The following is a 19,937-nucleotide window of genomic DNA, read 5'->3' as shown; positions in this document are numbered from 1 at the left end:
TTGCAACCGGAAGTAGGGTATGAGACCAAAAGCCTGTTCTCACCTCCCATTATTCACTGACTTCCTGTTTTGTTTTGTAAACGGAAATATGGCGTATTATATTGTTCGCCGATTCTAAACATCCGTTACTCACCGACTTCCTCTGTATTATTTTGAAACCAGAAGAAAGGTGTTTGATTTTGCTACTAAACTATGTTCTCACCGACCGTTAGCTGAACCAGAACCATCGCAAATGTCTTATTTTGTGACCGAAACTCAAATATGAGCTAGCTTGTTCTAACTTACCGTTTCCCAAACCAGCAGCATGGCGTACTCGAAGACTTCCTGTGTTAAATTTCACAACATAGGCCGTATAATCTTGCCAACGCCTTCTAACATACCGTCACGTTTTGTGCTTTTATTTTGCAACCGGAAGCAGGGCATGTGACCAAAAGGCTACCATTATTCACTGACTTCCTGTTTTGTTTTTGTAAACGGAAGTATGGTGTATAACGTTGCTCGCCTATACTGACTGACATCCTCTGTATTATTTTGAAAGCAAAAGAAAGTTGTTTTAATTTTGCTACTATGTTCTCACTGACGGGAAGCATTGCAAACGTTGTCTTATTTGGTGACCGAAACTCAAATATGTAAATCTGGCTAGCTTGTTGTAGTCTACCGTTACCTAAACCAGCAGCATCAAGTTGTCAATGACTTTGCATTTTGTTTTTTTTTGTAACCAGAAGAACATACTATTACGCTCCAGATTTTTGTCTTTTTTTTTATTGCAGCCGGAAGTAGGGCACGTAACCTCACTCGATCGTTCTGGTCACCTATTTCCTGTTTTATTTTGTAACCGGAATCAAAGCTTGTTCTAACCAAACATTACTCACTGACTTTCTGTGTTTTATTTTGCAACCGAAACGAGCGTGTATAATCCCGCTAGCTTGTTCTAACCTACTGCCCACCACCGCGTACTCGCTGAATTTATTTTATTTCCTCACCAAACTCCAGTATGTGAATCATGCGAGTTTGCTCTAACCAACCGTCACTTAAAACCGCCAGCATAGCGTACACTTGACTTTCTCTTTTATTTAGGAACCGGAAGTAGCGTGTAATCCTGCTAACTTGCCATTTCCTGCCTCCGGCGACATCACTTTTGACGCAGTAGAGGTGGACACGCCTCTCGCTCCGTCTCACACACGCACACAAACACACTTTTAACACGCACACTAACACACTTAATAACACGCACACAACCAAAACAACGACTTTTGAAGAAGACGCGCATCACTTTCGACACTTTTGAAGTCGCCCCCCCAACCATGAACTCACCGGGCAGTCGTCCCACCAGGTGGGGGAGGAACCCTTTCGTCCACAATTTGGAATTAAGCTTGGCGGACAAAATAACGGTAAGGTTGTTTCTTTAATATGAATTGTTCTCGACTCAAATGAATATTTGCGGGTGGCCACCTCATTAGGCACACCTGAAATCCATTGTGATGAAAGCGCGTTTCACATATTTCGCCCCACTTCACGAACATGTTGCAAACCGCGTCAACTAATTGCAAAACACCTGTGTGGCAATAGGAGCCTACCTGTTGTTACAAGTCCAGGCAGGGGATTTTAATAAACGCGCGCAAACTTTTAGTACATTAGCAGGAAACCTTCAAGGTTCTGCACTGAATTGATTGATTGATTGATTGAGACTTTTATTAGTAGATTGCACAGTACAGTACATATTCCCTACAATTGACCACTAAATGGTAACACCCCAATAAGTTTTTCAACTTGTTTAAGTCGGGGTCCACTTAAATTGATTCATGATACAGATATACAGGTAAAAGCCAGTAAATTAGAATATTTTGAAAAACTTGATTTATTTCAGTAATTGCATTCAAAAGGTGTAACTTGTACACTATATTTATTCATTGCACACAGACTGATGCATTCAAATGTTTATTTCATTTAATTTTGATGATTTGAAGTGGCAACAAATGAAAATCCAAAATTCCGTGTGTCACAAAATTAGAATATTACTTAAGGCTAATACAAAAAAGGGATTTTTAGAAATGTTGGCCAACTGAAAAGTATGAAAATGAAAAATATGAGCATGTACAATACTCAATACTTGGTTGGAGCTCCTTTTGCCTCAATTACTGCGTTAATGCGGCGTGGCATGGAGTCGATGAGTTTCTGGCACTGCTCAGGTGTTATGAGAGCCCAGGTTGCTCTGATAGTGGCCTTCAACTCTTCTGCGTTTTTGGGTCTGGCATTCTGCATCTTCCTTTTCACAATACCCCACAGATTTTCTATGGGGCTAAGGTCAGGGGAGTTGGCGGGCCAATTTAGAACAGAAATACCATGGTCCGTAAACCAGGCACGGGTAGATTTTGCGCTGTGTGCAGGCGCCAAGTCCTGTTGGAACTTGAAATCTCCATCTCCATAGAGCAGGTCAGCAGCAGGAAGCATGAAGTGCTCTAAAACTTGCTGGTAGACTGCTGCGTTGACCCTGGATCTCAGGAAACAGAGTGGACCGACACCAGCAGATGACATGGCACCCCAAACCATCACCCAACCATGCAAATTTAGCATTTCCTTTGGAAATCGAGGTCCCAGAGTCTGGAGAAAGACAGGAGAGGCACAGGATCCACGTTGCCTGAAGTCTAGTGTAAAGTTTCCACCATCAGTGATGGTTTGGGGTGCCATGTCATCTGCTGGTGTCGGTCCACTCTGTTTCCTGAGATCCAGGGTCAACGCAGCCGTCTACCAGCAAGTTTTAGAACACTTCATGCTTCCTGCTGCTGACCTGCTCTATGGAGATGGAGATTTCAAGTTCCAACAGGACTTGGCGCCTGCACACAGCGCAAAATCTACCCGTGCCTGGTTTACGGACCATGGTATTTCTGTTCTAAATTGGCCCGCCAACTCCCCTGACCTTAGCCCCATAGAAAATCTGTGGGGTATTGTGAAAAGGAAGATGCAGAATGCCAGACCCAAAAACGCAGAAGAGTTGAAGGCCACTATCAGAGCAACCTGGGCTCTCATAGCACCTGAGCAGTGCCAGAAACTCATCGACTCCATGCCACGCCGCATTAACGCAGTAATTGAGGCAAAAGGAGCTCCAACCAAGTATTGAGTATTGTACATGCTCATATTTTTCATTTTCATACTTTTCAGTTGGCCAACATTTCTAAAAATCCCTTTTTTGTATTAGCCTTAAGTAATATTCTAATTTTGTGACACACGGAATTTTGGATTTTCATTTGTTGCCACTTCAAATCATCAAAATTAAATGAAATAAACATTTGAATGCATCAGTCTGTGTGCAATGAATAAATATAATGTACAAGTTACACCTTTTGAATGCAATTACTGAAATAAATCAAGTTTTTCAAAATATTCTAATTTACTGGCTTTTACCTGTATACTATCATCATAATACAGTCATCCCACAAGTTAATCATCAGAGTATATACATTGAATTATTTACATTATTTACAATCCGGGGGGTGGGATGAGGAGAGTTTAGTTGATATCAACACTTCAGTAATCAACAATTGCATCATCAGAGAAATGGACATTGAAACAGCAAGTAGTGGACATAGTGAGTTCAGAAAGCATAAGAACAAGTATATACATTTGATTATTTACATTTGGTTATTTACAGTCCGGGGATGTGGAAGGGAGGGTGTTAGTTTAGGGTTGAGGTTGCCTGGAGGTGTTCTTTTAGTGCGGTTTTGAAGGAGGATAGAGATGCCCTTTCTTTTACACCTGTTGGGAGTGCATTCCACATTGAGTTTGAGTTTGAGTTTATTTCGAACATGCAAGTATACAACATGATACATCACAATCTCCAGTTTCTCTTTTCAACATGTTCGAAAAGGAGTAGGAAGAAGCAGAGCTTATTTAATCCTACCCCTTTTCTTTTACATAACAGTTGCTAAAACTTTTGTTCACTTCCTGTTCTCAATTTATTCACAATATACTCCATAAGTAATCACAATAAAATAAGTAAATAAATAATAATTGGTGAAGTAAGTTACATTTCATATGTTGAGATAAGTAAGATTATTTTGTGAGTGAAAGAATGAAAGAATGGATGAGTTAAATAAATTCAGAATGTTTATCATGGTTCTTCTTCTTTGTACTTTGTAAACACTTTAAGTTTGAAGAGTTTCTTGAAGTGGATCATATTAGTACATTGATTGCTTTGCTTAATCCATTCCATAATTTAATTCCACATACTGATATACTGAAGGTCTTAAGTGTTGTACGTGCATACAAATGTTTTAAATTACATTTCTCCCTAAGATTATATTTCTCCTCTTTTTTTGAGAAGAATTGTTGTATATTCTTGGGTAGCAGGTTATAGTTTGCTTTGTGTATCATTTTAGCTGTTTGCAAATTCACTATGTCGTAGAATTTCAGTATCTTTGATTCAATAAATAAAGGATTTGTGTGTTCTCTATATCCAACATGATGTATTATTCTAACTGATCTTTTTTGTAACACCGTTAATGAATGAAGTGTACTTTTGTAATTATTTCCCATATTTCTGCACAATAACTCAGATATGGTAACACTAGTGAGCAGTAGAGAATATGAAGTGATTATTTGTCTAGAACATGTTTTGCTTTATTCATTATTGACGTGTTTCTTGCTACTTTATGTTGTATATTTTTTACGTGAGATTTCCAGTTCAATTTATCATCAATCATTATACCTAGACATTTGGTTTCATTTACTCTTTCAATTTCTATTCCGTCTATTTGTATTTGTGTTTGACTTTCTCTTCTACTGTTACCAAATAGCATTATTTTACTTTTACTGAGATTCAACGATAGTCTGTTTTTGTCAAACCATCTTTTTAATTTGTTAATTTCTTCTGTTATTATTTGTAGTATCTTCTGTGTGTTCTCTCCTGAACAAAACGCTGTTGTATCATCCGCAAATAATACTAACTTTAAATCTTTTGTAACTTTACAAATGTCATTTATATATAGATTGAATAATTTAGGTCCTAGTATTGATCCCTGAGGTACACCACAGGATATATTTAGCGTTGTAGAGGTGTGTTCGCCTAGCTTCACGTATTGTTTCCTGTTCATTAGATACCGTATTTTCCGCACTATAAGGCGCACCTAAAAACCACAAATTTTCTCAAAAGCTGACAGTGCGCCTTATAACCCGGTGCGCTTTATATATGGATTCATATTAAGATTCAATTTCATAAAGTTTCGGTCTCGCAACTTCGGTAAACAGCCGCCATCTTTTTTCCCGGTAGAACAGGAAGCGCTTCTTCTTCTACGCAAGCAACCGCCAAGGTAAGCACCCGCCCCCATAGAACAGGAAGCGCTTCTTCTTCTACTGTAAGCAACCACCCGCCCGCGTAGAAGAAGAAGAAGCGCGCGGATATTACGTTTCATTTCCTTTGTGTGTTTACATCTGTAAAGACCACAAAATGGCTCCTACTAAGCGACAGGTTTCCGGTTCATGAAAAGACGCAATCTCTCCATCCGCACACGGACTACTATTTCACAGCAACTGCCTAAAGACTTTCAAGAAAAGCTGGCTACTTTCCGTGCATATTGTAAAAACAAGATAGCTGAAAAAAAGATCCGGCCAGAGAACATTATCAACATGGACGAGGTTCCACTGACTTTTGATATTCCTGTGAACCGCACTGTGGATACAACGGGAGCACGTACGGTGAATATTCGCACCACAGGGAATGAGAAGTCATCCTTCACTGTGGTTCTAGCTTGCCATGCTAATGGCCAGAAACTTCCACCCATGGTGATATTCAAAAGGAAGACCTTGCCAAAAGAGACCTTTCCAGCCGGCGTCATCATAAAAGCTAACTCGAAGGGATGGATGAAGAAAAGATGAGCGAGTGGTTAAGGTAAGTTTAAGTTTACGCGAAGAGGCCAGGTGGCTTTTTTCACGCAGCTCTGTCCATGTTGATATACGATTTCATGCGCGCCCACATCACGCTGGTTTTAATATATTATTAAAGTTTGACTGACCTATCTGACTGTTTTTTTTGACATTCCTTTAGCGCAGTTAGATGCGGCTTACAACACGGGGCGGCTTATAGGTGGACAAAGTTTTGAAATATGCCGTTCATTGAAGGCGCGGCTTATAACCCAGGGCGCCTTATGGTGCGGAAAATACGGTAACTTCTTATTCAGTTTAAGACTAACCCTCTGATGCCATATCGTTCTAGTTTTTTGATTAAAATATTGTGATTAATTGTGTCAAATGCTTTAGTTAGATCCATAAAAACTGCTGCCGCACATTTTTAATTATCTATAGCATTGGTAATTTCTTCTGTAATTTCAATTAAAGCCATCGAAGTTGAAACATTAGCTCTGTATCCATATTGATTTTCTTCGAGTATTCTATTTTTATTTATGAAACTCTCTAATCTGTTATTGAACAGTTTTTCAATGATTTTAGAAAATTGTGGAAGTACGGAAACAGGTCTATAGTTTGTACATTGATGTGGCATGGAAGGAGAATGAGTTAAGACCTTTGTTAGATCGGAATCTGGGTTTAACGTGGTTAGTGGAGCTCCCCCTGGTGTTGTGGTTATGGCGGTCGTTTACGTTAAGGAAGTAGTTTGACATGTACTTCGGTATCAGGGAGGTGTAGCGGATTTTATAGACTAGGCTCAGTGCAAGTTGTTTGACTCTGTCCTCCACCCTGAGCCAGCCCACTTTGGAGAAGTGGGTAGGAGTGAGGTGTGACCTGGGGTGGAGGTTTAGAAGTAATCTGACTAGCTTGTTCTGGGATGTTTGGAGTCTTGATTTGAGGGTTTTGGAGGTGCATGCGTAATGGAAAAAGGGTTGAACGAGAGTTCCCGCTAGAATCTTCAAGGTGCTTTTGTTGACCAGAGAGGAGATTCTATAGACAAATCTTGTTCGCCTTGTAAAGAACATCATGTCGTGGCTGTCTTGAGTTTCCAATCATTTCTTCAACTCTTATTTTGTTGTGATGTAGTGATTGGAGCACATACTTGTTGGTCACAAAAAAAACATTCATGAAGTTTGCTTCTTTTATGAATTTATTATGGCTCTACTGAAAATGTGACCAGATCTTTTTGTTTCATCTGACGTCACATAAACAAAGATAAGACCTTCTGGAGGAAAGTTCTGTGGTCAGATGAAACAAAAATGGAGCTGTTTGGCCACAATACCCAGTTTGGAGGAGAAAAGGTGAGGCCTTTAATCCCAGGATGGCGGTGGTAGTATTAGGCTCTGGGCCTGTCTTGCTGCCAATGGAACTGCTGCTTTAAACCTCTAAAGCAGTGGTTCTTAACCTTGTTGGAGGTACCAAACCCCACCAGTTTCATATACGCATTCACCCAACCCTTCTTTAGTGAAAAATAAAATGTTTAGTTTTTTTTTCAAATTCAAGACAAAGTTATGTTTTTGGTAACACTTTAGTATGGGGAACATATTCTAAGTAACAAATACTTAATTTAGAGTTTTTTGGACACTAGGGGAACATATTCTAAGTAACAAAGACTTAATTTAGAGTTCTTTGGTTAGGGTCAGGGTTAGAGGGTTAGGCTTATAATAAGGCCATGCCGAATAAGGCATTAATAAGTAGTTAATAATGACTAGTTAAGAGCCAATATGTTACTAATTTGCATGTTAATAAGCAACTAATTAATGGTGAATATGTTCCCCATACTAAAGTGTTACCATGTTTCATCACTGGTGCACAAAATGAAGCGTGCATGAACATCACCTTGTTCAAAGAACAAACCCAACACAGTGCATAAACTCACAACAAATGACACACCTGCAAATCAGTCTGACTTCTGCTGTTGTCGTATCCGTAATACGCCGATAGGGAGAAGTTTGTATTTACACGATGAGTCGGGTGTGTTTTGACCTCCACCGAACCCCTGAGCCCGACTCACCGAACCCTTACGGTTCCATCCAACCCAGGTTAAGAACCACTGCTCTAAAGGCTTACTGGCCACATGCGTGGACAGCACCTTTTAGCTCTTATTTCCAAAATTGTGTACACTACTGAATTGGGGTCTTATGCCGACATATGGACACTTATACTGCTATCTGGTGGTGTCAGAAGAGTAAAACATACAATGGAATTTGGAAAAAAAAAGTGTAAAAATAAGAATTAGCATGTCACTACACATGAAGTACACGTTTGTGTACTTATGGACTAAGTACATCATGTAAAAAATGATTTTTAGTTTTTATTGTAATTAGGGTCCAATAACCCGAAGGGAATAAGCGGTAGAAAATGGATGGATGGATGGAAGCCCAAATAGCAAAGAGAAAAGAAAAAAAAAAACATGTAAACAAACAGCTTGGGCCTTAAGATGTTAAATGAGACAATGGAAAAGGAGGATTACCTCCAAATTGTTCAGGACAAGCTAAAATCATCAGCCCGGAGGTTGGGTCTTGGGTGCAGTTGGGTGTTCCAACAGGACAATGACCCCAAACACACCTCAAACGTGGTAAAGGAATGGCTAAATCAGGCTAGAACAGTGGTTCTTAACCTGGGTTGGATGGAACCCTAGGGGTTCGGTGAGTCAGGCTCAGGGGTTCGGCGGAGGTCAAAACACACCCGACTCATCGTGTAAATAAAAACTTCTCCCTATCGGCGTATTACGGATACGACAACATTTGACTGATTTGCAGGTGTGTAATTTGTTGTGAGTTTATGCACTGTGTTGGGTTTGTTCTTTGAACAAGGTGATGTTCATGCACGCTTCATTTTGTGCACCAGTAATAAAACATGGTAACACTTTAGTATGGGGAACGTATTCACCATTAATTAGTTGCTTATTAACATGCAAATTAGTAACATATTGGCTCTTAACTAGTCATTATTAACTACTTATTAATGCCTTATTCGGCATGGCCTTACCCTAACCCTCTAACCCTGGCCCTAACCCTAACCAAAGAACTCTAAATTAAGTCTTTGTTACTTAGAATATGTTCCCCATACTAAAGTGTTACCAAAAACATATAACTTTGTCTTGAATTTGAAAAAAAAAAACATTTTATTTTTCACAAAAGAAGGGTTGGGTGAATGTGAAACTGCTGGGGTTCGGTACCTCCAACAAGGTGAAGAACCACTGCTCTAAAGGCTTAGTGGCCACATGCGTGGACAGCACCTTTTAGCTCTTATTTCCAAAATTGTGTACACTACTGAATTGGGGTTTTATGGACGCTTATGTGGACACTTATACTGCCATCTGGTAGTAGAGTATAACATACAATGGAAAGGGACAAGCGGTAGAAAATGGATGGATGGAAGTTTAAAAATAAAAATTAGCATGTCACTCCACATGAAGTACACGTTTGTGTACTTATGGACTAAGTACATCATATCAAAAGATGATTCTTAGTTTTTATTCTAATTAGGGTCCAATAAGCCCAAATAGCAAAGAGAAATAAAAAAAGCATGCAAACAAACAGCTTGGGCCTTAAGAGGTTAAATGGGACAATGAAAAAGGAGGATTAGCTCCAAATTGTTCAGGACAAGCTAAAATCATCAGCCCGGAGGTTGGGTCTTGGGCGCAGTTAGGTGTTCCAACAGGACAATGACCCCAAACACACCTCAAAAGTGGTAAAGGAATGGCTAAATCAGGCTAGAATGAAGGTTTTAGAATGGCCTTCCCAAAGTCCTGACTTAAAGGTGTGGACAATGCTGAAGAAACAAGTCCATGTCAGAAAAGCAACACATTTAGCTGAACTGCAGCAATTTAGTGGTCAAGTGGTCAAGCAGAAGCTTGTGGATGGCTACCAAAAGAGCTTTATTGCAGGTAAACTTGCCAAGGGACATGTAAGCAAATATTAACATTGCTGTATGTATACTTTTGACCCCCACATTTTCAGTAGACCATACTTGCCAACCCTCCCGGATTTTCCGGGAGACTCCCGAAATTCAGCGCCTCTCCCGAAAACCTCCCGGGACAAATTTTCTCCCGAAAATCTCCCGAAATTCAGGCGGAACTGGAGGCCACGCCCCCTCCAGCTCCATGCGGACCTGAGTCCGCTTTCCAACAATATAAAGAACGTCTACAGTAAAGCAGTCCGTCTGCCGTAAACAGCAATGTTGTGACACTCTTAAACAGGACAATACTGCCATCTAGTGCATTTGATGAAAGCACTTTTGTGCGTGCCACACAGCAATGCATCATCAGAGAGGGTGTTCAGCATGGTTAGAAAGCTAGTGACAGAGAATAGAACAAGGATGGACAATTCAACCCTTAACTCAACAGTGAGTAGATGAGTGTTATGTGTGTGTATATGTGTAAATAAATGAACACTGAAATTCAAGTATTTCTTTTATATATATATATATATATATATATATATATATATATATATATATATATGTGTGGGAAAAAAATCACAAGACTACTTCATCTCTACAGGCCTGTTTCATGAGGGGTTCCCTCAATCATCAGGAGATTTTAATGGGAGCATTCACATACCATGGTTTATATAGGGCACAGATTGGGTGGGTACAGGCTGACGTAGGGGCGTGGCGATTGGCTCATGTGTTACCTAGGAGGTGTTTCCGTCTGTGGCGGCATGCTGATACACATGAGCCAATCACCACGCCCCTACGCCAGCCTGTACCCACCCACTCTGTGCCCTATACAAACCATGGTATGTGAATGCTCCCATTAAAATCTTCTGATGATTGAGGGAACCCCTCATGAAACAGGCCTGTAGAGATGAAGTAGTCTTGTGATATTTTTCCCACACATACATATTGCGCTCTACTACGGTATCGAGCACTATTTTTTGGATAACCTTATTAAGACATATATATATATATATATATATATATATATATATATATATACATATATATATATATAGCTAGAATTCACTGAAAGTCAATTATTTCTTATATATATATATATATATATATATATATATATATATATCCATCCATCCATTTACTACCGCTTATTCCCTTCGGGGTCGCGGGGATATATATATATATATATATATATATATATGAAATACTTGACTTGGTGAATTCTAGCTGTAAATATACTCCTCCCCTCTTAACCACGCCCCCAACCACGCCCTCGCCCCAACCACGCCCCCCGCACCCACCCCCATCCCCCACCTCCCGAAATTGGAGGTCTCAAGGTTGGCAAGTATGCAGTAGAGCCATAATAAATTCATAAAAGAAGCAAACTTCATGAATGTTTTTTTGTGAGCAACAAGTATGTGCTCCAATCACTACATCACAAAAAAAATAAGAGTTGTAAAAATGATTGACAGCCATGACATGATGTTCTTTACAAGTGTATGTACACTTTTGACCACCACTGTGTATATATATATATAACACACACACACACACACACACACACACGCACACACACACACACATTGGTGAGTGCATGAATCAGTTATGTCACCATGCAAGCTGCATTCCGTGTTGTTTTGAAGCATCACAAGCATGGACGCTATGGACTTGATGCTGAGTTAAAGTCTGTGTTCATGCAGCCTGCGGGTGTTGGAGGTACCCGCAGAACAACAAACAGTTGCTATCAAGCCGCCCGAGTATTGACCCTGGTATTTCCCCTCAGGGACGTGTTTTCATGGCAATAAGTCATGGTTTTTTTTGTGGCTTCTCTTTGGCTTTCTCCAGTCGCGACATGCCTTTTTATTATCTTCCTGCCATCCCCCAAGAGTTGTTTGTGCAGGTCCAATAAATACACTAATAATATTAATACACGTTACAGCATGCTGCTTATTACTGTCTGCGTCCTTTTGGTGCGTCAGGGCGGTGTCCTTTTCCACTTGTGTCATGTGAGTGTCAAACATCAACAAACAGGACTTTCTACACGCCTCAGGCTTGAAAGATGCAAATACTCTTCTCAGACTTGCATTCTCTCCCCCGAACTGGAAGCACTGCAAATAGAAATAGTCTGTTCCAGGGTGAAACTCAGGCCCGGCCCTAACCAATCTGGCGCCCTAGGCAAGATTTTAGGTGGCGCCCCCCCACATCGGCAGTGAAGTGTATATACTCACAAGAAACCGGATAGCTTTGTCTTTGACCTTTTTTTTACTTAAAGAAAGCAAATTAACAATCAGAATAGTTAACAAGATAAAAAAAATAAAAAATAAATAAATGAATGCAAAAATGAATATATGAAATACAATATTTTTTACATACATATTGCTTAATTAACATTAATGATGTGCACTTTAACAACTAGGCTTACAACTATACCTAATATATAAAGGGGTGGAAAAGTGACTATTACCTGCAGGGCAAACATTAGCTAACCAGAAGGCAATAACAATGTAAACAAAAAACACCTGCTTAAAAGATATAATACAAATATCCCTGAGGAATGTAAGGTGGTAGTACTGTAATTACCTAACGTTACATTATTATTTTCCATAACAATTTAGCCCCCTCCACAATATTAACCCGACGTTAAAACAGAACTAGCTATTTATTGATTAGCAATTGCCGAATCATGTAACATTAGCTTAATGCTAAAAAGCCAGGTTACTATCACATTCTGTAACAGACAAATAATTTCATGTAGGCTAACGTTACCTACCTGCTACCTCTGTCTTTTTCTCGTTTCTCCTCCTCTTCTTTTCTCTTTTTTCTTCCCTGGGCACCTGACAGTTTTGGCCGTTTTGACATCTTGTGTTGATTTTTTGATGTGGTGACGTCCAAAAAGAGTCATGATACGGGAAGGGAGGGGGCGCACCGTGCGGGGGGGGGGCGTAATGTTGTAACAAATAATATTTCTATTATATAGGCTTTACTTTGCATTTTAATTAACGTGGGATTATTTTTTGTATTTAGAAATAATAGTACCAACTTTTTTTTTCTTTTCTCCAACATTTGTGGCACTGGCGTGGCGCCCCCTGATGGACGGCGCCCTTAGCATTTGCCTATACGGCCTATGCCACGGGCCGGCCCTGGTCAAACTGTTGACGTTTTGGAACATTTCAGGGCGTATTGTGGCACAAGCCACTTGTTAGAGCCATTTACTCTTTCTGTCCGTCAAATTCATGACGTCACTAAAGGGTTTGGCTCAAGGCCAAGTGCCAGTCTACTTAGGGAGGGGCTGGGATCTTGTTCAGGTGTTGCTGAGTAGAGGCGCAACAGTTTTGACTGTGCCAGGCTATGATTTGTTTGCTCCCGTTTATTTTCCGTTTTTTGTTACAAAGTGAGTTTGATTTACGTGACCGTATGTTAATAAATATTTGTGTTAAACATGGACACAATTCTGGACATCAATTATTAGCCAGCTGCACACGTCTAAACTAGCTTCAGTTATATTCGGCAACCAGTAGCAGTAAGAGTATAGGACTTTACCGAAAATGTGAATTAAAACTCGGGGTTCTCGGGGTTAGTGATTCGATTTAGAATCGATTGTTGATTCAGAACAATTCTCGATTCAAAATCAATACTTTTTAATAACATTGGATGCCAGTTCATTCATTAACTACATTCCTCCATAAAATAGACTAACAACTGTTTATATTACTTAGAAGAAAACTGTTTTTGTTTGATAAAATTCTACCCAAACATTTGATAAAGTCGCTGGACAGGACACATTTTATATATATATATATAAATAAATATATTTAACAACATTTGGACAAATTTTGTTATATATATATATATATATATATATATATATATATATATATATATATATATATATATATATATATATATATATACCACTCTGTGCCCTATATAAACCATGGTATGCGAATGCTCCCATTAAAATCTCCTGATGATTGAGGGTACCCCCCCCTCATGAAACAGGCCTGTAGAGGTGAAATAGTCTTGTGATTTTTTTCCCACACATACATATATTGCGCTCTACTACGGTATCGAGCACTATTTTTTGGATAACCTTATTAAGACATATACTCCGCTCCAAATTGACATTTGTTGAGCACTGTACGACGATCAGAAATGGAAAAATTCAACATCGACTACTCCACGAAGAACATTCCCATACCCACGCAGAATGACTACAAGCTAAGGCTCATAGAAAAGACGGAACACTTCCTAAGAAGGATGCGGTGGAAAGCACATTTTTTCCTCCACCCTGAAACAAAAGGAATGCAAAAGGAAACTTACGGATTCAAATCTACCAAGAACCCACCCACAGTTGAGGAACTAAAGGATTTTGAGAACGACATGCTCAAAATGATACAATCCGTCAAATTCAAGCCAATCCGCAACCCACTCCTCACCAAGCTGAAAAATGACAAGGAGCGCATCAAGAAAGTAAACAACCTCATCATAGCTGCCGATAAAACCACAAACTTCTACAGAATGGACATACCAGAACACCACACCTTACTGGACAGAAGCATCACCAAATCATACAAAAAAGCGCAACCCAACACCTTACAGAACATCCACCTGGAAAATAAAAGGATCGCGGCTGAACTGGACATTGAGGACAGGGTGGACGCCACAGCCAACAAGGAAGCCTTCATCACATTGAAGGACCACAAACCCAACTTCGCAAATAACCCAACATGCCGACTAATAAACCCAACTAAATCTGAAATAGGAAAAATCAGCAAAATAATCCTGGACAGAGTCAACACAAAAATCAAGGACAAAACACCACTCAACCAATGGAGAAATACAGCAGCAGTAATCAAATGGTTCAACAACATCCAAGACAAACAACAGCACAACTTTATCTCCTTTGATATCGAGGAATTTTACCCTTCCATCACGCAAGACCTACTGACTCAAGCACTAGACTTCGCCTCAGACTACGACTCAATCACAGGCAACGAAAGAAACATCATCATCCACGCAAAAAACTCCATTCTCATCCACAACAGTACACCATGGCAAAAAAAGAACAATGCAACATTTGACGTCACTATGGGAAGTTTTGACGGAGCAGAAACGTGTGAACTCGTTGGGAGTTTCCTCCTCTCCCAGCTCGCTAGCCTCAATCTGAACCTTGGTATTTACCGTGATGACGGACCGGCAGTGTGTCGCGCCTCGCCAAGGAGCAGCAAGAATACCAAGAAGCGCATATGCCAAATTTTCAAAGAGAACGGCCTACGGATCACGATTGAAGCCAACAAGCAAACCGTCAACTTCCTTGACGTCACTTTCAACCTGAGAAATAACAGCTACCAACCATTCACGAAACCCAACACAACACTCCAATACGTGCACCATGACAGCAACCACCCACCCACCACCACGAAAAGAATACCTACCGGAATCAATAAAAGGCTATCGATGCTGTCATCTAGCAAAGCTGAATTTGACCAAGCAACCCCCCCGTACCAAAAAGCCCTTGATGAAAGCGGATACAATTTCACCCTCACCTATGAACCCACGCCAGGAAACCAGCCAAAAAAGAACAGAAAACGAAACGACATCATCTGGTACAACCCCCCATACAGCAAAAACGTCTCAACGAACATTGGACACAAATTCCTCAATCTGATTGACAAACACTTTCCCAAAGACAACACCCTAAGAAAAGTATTCAACAAGAACAACATTAAATTGAGCTACAGCTGCATGAACAATATACGACAAATCATCTCAAACCACAACAAAACAATTGCAAATGAGCCGTCGACCCCCAGACAGAGCGACTCCAAAATCAACAAAGCATGTAACTGTCGAAAGAAACCTGATTGCCCCCTCAACGGGGGGTGCTTACAAACATCAGTTGTCTACCAATCTAAGGTAATACGCAAGGACATTAACACATCCGACACATATGTAGGATTAACCGAGGGTGAATTCAAAACCAGATGGAACAATCACAAGGCTTCTTTCAGGAACAAAAACCTGCGAAATACCACAGAACTCAGCAAACACATTTGGGACCTCAAAGACAATAATGTTGAATATTCAATAACATGGTAAATTCTTGCACCCAGCACACCTTACAATAGTGGTAATAAAAGATGCAACCTATGCTTGAAAGAGAAACTGTTTATTATTTACCGTCCAGACCTGTCATCCCTCAACAAGCGCAGCGAAATTGTAACAGCATGCCGCCATAGACGGAAACACCTCCTAGGTAACACATGAGCCAATCACCACGCCCCTAGGCCAGCCTGTACCCACCCACTCTGTGCCCTATATAAACCATGGTATGCGAATGCTCCCATTAAAATCTCCTGATGATTGAGGGTACCCCCCCTCATGAAACAGGCCTGTAGAGATGAAATAGTCTTGTGATTTTTTTCCCACACATACATATATTGCGCTCTACTACGGTATCGAGCACTATTTTTTGGATAACCTTATTAAGACATATACTCCGCTCCAAATTGACATTTGTTGAGCACTGTACGACGATCAGAAATGGAAAAATTCAACATCGACTACTCCACGAAGAACATTCCCATACCCACGCAGAATGACTACAAGCTAAGGCTCATAGAAAAGACGGAACACTTCCTAAGAAGGATGCGGTGGAAAGCACATTTTTTCCTCCACCCTGAAACAAAAGGAATGCAAAAGGAAACTTACGGATTCAAATCTACCAAGAACCCACCCACAGTTGAGGAACTAAAGGATTTTGAGAACGACATGCTCAAAATGATACAATCCGTCAAATTCAAGCCAATCCGCAACCCACTCCTCACCAAGCTGAAAAATGACAAGGAGCGCATCAAGAAAGTAAACAACCTCATCATAGCTGCCGATAAAACCACAAACTTCTACAGAATGGACATACCAGAACACCACACCTTACTGGACAGAAGCATCACCAAATCATACAAAAAAGCGCAACCCAACACCTTACAGAACATCCACCTGGAAAATAAAAGGATCGCGGCTGAACTGGACATTGAGGACAGGGTGGACGCCACAGCCAACAAGGAAGCCTTCATCACATTGAAGGACCACAAACCCAACTTCGCAAATAACCCAACATGCCGACTAATAAACCCAACTAAATCTGAAATAGGAAAAATCAGCAAAATAATCCTGGACAGAGTCAACACAAAAATCAAGGACAAAACACCACTCAACCAATGGAGAAATACAGCAGCAGTAATCAAATGGTTCAACAACATCCAAGACAAACAACAGCACAACTTTATCTCCTTCGATATCGAAGAATTTTACCCTTCCATCACGCAAGACCTACTGACTCAAGCACTAGACTTCGCCTCAGACTACGACTCAATCACAGGCAACGAAAGAAACATCATCATCCACGCAAAAAACTCCATACTCATCCACAACAGTACACCATGGCAAAAAAAGAACAATTCAACATTTGACGTCACTATGGGAAGTTTTGACGAAGCAGAAACGTGTGAACTCGTTGGGAGTTTCCTCCTCTCCCAGCTCGCTAGCCTCAACCTGAACCTTGGTATTTACCGTGATGACGGACTGGCAGTGTGTCGCGCCTCGCCAAGGAGCAGCGAGAATACCAAGAAGCGCATATGCCAAATTTTCAAAGAGAACGGCCTACGGATCACGATTGAAGCCAACAAGCAAACCGTCAACTTCCTCGACGTCACTTTCAACCTGAGAAATAACAGCTACCAACCATTCACGAAATCCAACACAACACTCCAATACGTGCACCATGACAGCAACCACCCACCCACCACCACGAAAAGAATACCTACCGGAATTAATAAAAGGCTATCGATGCTGTCATCGAGCAAAGCTGAATTTGACCAAGCAACCCCCCCGTACCAAAAAGCACTTGATGAAAGCGGATACAATTTCACCCTCACCTATGAACCCACAAATTCCTCACTCTGATTGACAAACACTTCCCCAAAGGCAACACCCTAAGAAAAGTATTCAACAAGAACAACATTAAATTGAGCTACAGCTGTATGAACAGTATACGACAAATTATCTCAAACCACAACAAAACAATTGCAAATGAGCCGTCGGCCCCCGGACAGAACGACTCCAAAACCAACAAAGGCTGCAACTGCCGCAAGAAACCTGATTTCCCTCTCAACGGGGGGTGCTTACAAACATCAGTTGTTTACCAATCTAAGGTAACACGCAAGGACATTAACACATCCGACACATATGTAGGATTAACCGAGGAAGAGTTTAAAACCAGATGGAACAATCACAAGGCTTCTTTCAGGAACCAAAACCTGCGGAATACCACAGAACTCAGCAAACACATTTGGGACCTCAAAGACAATAATGTTGAATATTCAATAACATGGCAAATTCTTGCATCCAGCACACCTTACAATAGTGGTAATAAAAGATGCAACCTATGCTTGAAAGAGAAACTGTTTATTATTTACCGTCCAGACCTGTCATCCCTCAACAAGCGCAGCAAAATTGTATCAGCATGCCGCCACAGACGGAAACACCTCCTAGGTAACACATGAGCCAATCACCACGCCCCTACGCCAGCCTGTACCTACCCACTCTGTGCCCTATATAAACCATGGTATGTGAATGCTTCCATTAAAATCTCCTGATGATTGAGGGAACCCCTCATGAAACAGGCCTGTAGAGATGAAGTAGTCTTGTGATTTTTTTCCCACACATACATATATTGCGCTCTACTACGGTATAGAGCACTATTTTTTGGATAACCTTATTAAGACATATATATATATATATATATATATATATATGTATATATATATATATATATATATATATATATATATATATATGTCTTAATACCCTGACGATTGAGGGTACCCCCCTCATGAAACAGGCCTGTAGAGATGAAATAGTCTTGTGATTTTTTTTTCCCCCACACATACATATATATATATATATATATATATATATATATATATATATATATATATCTATGTAAAAAAAAAAAAAAATATATATATATATATAATAAAAAAAAATATATATAATAAATATATATATATATATATATATATATATATATATGTAAAAAAAAAAAAAATATATATATATATATATATATAAACAAAATTTGTCCTGTCCAGCCAATTTATCAAATGTTTGGGTAGAATTTTATCAAATAAAAACAGTTTTCTTCTAAGTAATATAAACAGTTGTTAGTCTATTTTATGGAGGAATGTACCGTATTTTCCGCACTATAAGGCGCACCTAAAAACCACAATTTTTCTCAAAAGCTGACAGTGCGCCTTATAACCCGGTGCGCTTTATTACGATTCATTTTCATAAAGTTTCGGTCTCGCAACTTCGGTAAACAGCCGCCATCTTTTTTCCCGGTAGAACAGGAAGCGCTTCTTCTTCTACGCAAGCAACCGCCAAGGAAAGCACCCGCCCCCATAGAACAGGAAGCGCTTCACCCGCCCCCATAGAACAGGAAGCGCTTCACCCGCCCCCATAGAACAGGAAGCGCTTCACCCGCCCCCGGAAGAAGAAGAAAAAACGCGCGGATATCACCGTACGTTTCATTTCCTGTTTACATCTGTAAAGACCACAAAATGGCTCCTACTACGCGACAAGGATCCGGTTCATAAAAAGACGCAATCTCTCCATCCGCACACGGATTACTACCGTATTTCACAGCAACTGATATTCCTGTGAACTGCACTGTGGAACGGGAGCACGTACGGTGAATATTCGCACCACAGGGAATGAGAAGTCATCCTTCACTGTGGTTCTAGCTTGCCATGCTAACTTCCACCCATGGTGATATTCAAAAGGAAGACCTTGCCAAAAGAGACCTTTCCAGCCGGCGTCATCATAAAAGCTAACTCGAAGGGATGGATGGATGAAGAAAAGATGAGCGAGTGGTTAAGGGAAGTTTACGCGAAGAGGCCGGGTGGCTTTTTTCACACAGCTCCGAAGGCGAACACACCTTCACTAAGACGGGCAGATAGCGCCGGTCGACATACGCCAACATCTGCCAGTGGATCGTAAATGCCTGGGCAGATAGTTTCGGTCACAACTGTGGTCCGAGCTTTCCGGAAGGCAGGATTCACAGAACTGCTGCACAA

The 19,937-nt window shown here is 40.4% G+C and overlaps 1 protein-coding gene across 4 annotated transcripts in view; it reads left to right on the top strand.

Annotated features, from left to right (window-relative positions):
• Positions 1–1,020: 1,020 nt before the first annotated feature.
• lpcat1 (lysophosphatidylcholine acyltransferase 1) overlaps positions 1,021–19,937 on the top strand; it is a 76,854-nt gene continuing 57,937 nt past the window's right edge. For 2 of the 4 annotated variants that reach the window (XR_012051069.1, XR_009817639.2), the window contains exon 1: positions 1,021–1,391. Coding sequence is in view for 2 of the 4 variants with exons in the window: in XM_072915650.1 (XP_072771751.1) it covers positions 1,305–1,391 (87 nt within the window). In the remaining 2 variants the exon portion in view is untranslated. The remainder of the gene's footprint in view (positions 1,392–19,937) is intronic. The other 2 variants (XM_072915650.1, XM_072915649.1) reach the window with 2 other exon arrangements.

The sequence above is a fragment of the Nerophis lumbriciformis genome, linkage group LG21 (genome assembly GCF_033978685.3).
Source record: "Nerophis lumbriciformis linkage group LG21, RoL_Nlum_v2.1, whole genome shotgun sequence".
NCBI classification, from domain to species: Eukaryota; Metazoa; Chordata; class Actinopteri; order Syngnathiformes; family Syngnathidae; genus Nerophis; species Nerophis lumbriciformis.
Note: the sequence above shows the minus strand (reverse complement) of the source record. Positions and strands in the feature narration are given on the sequence as shown.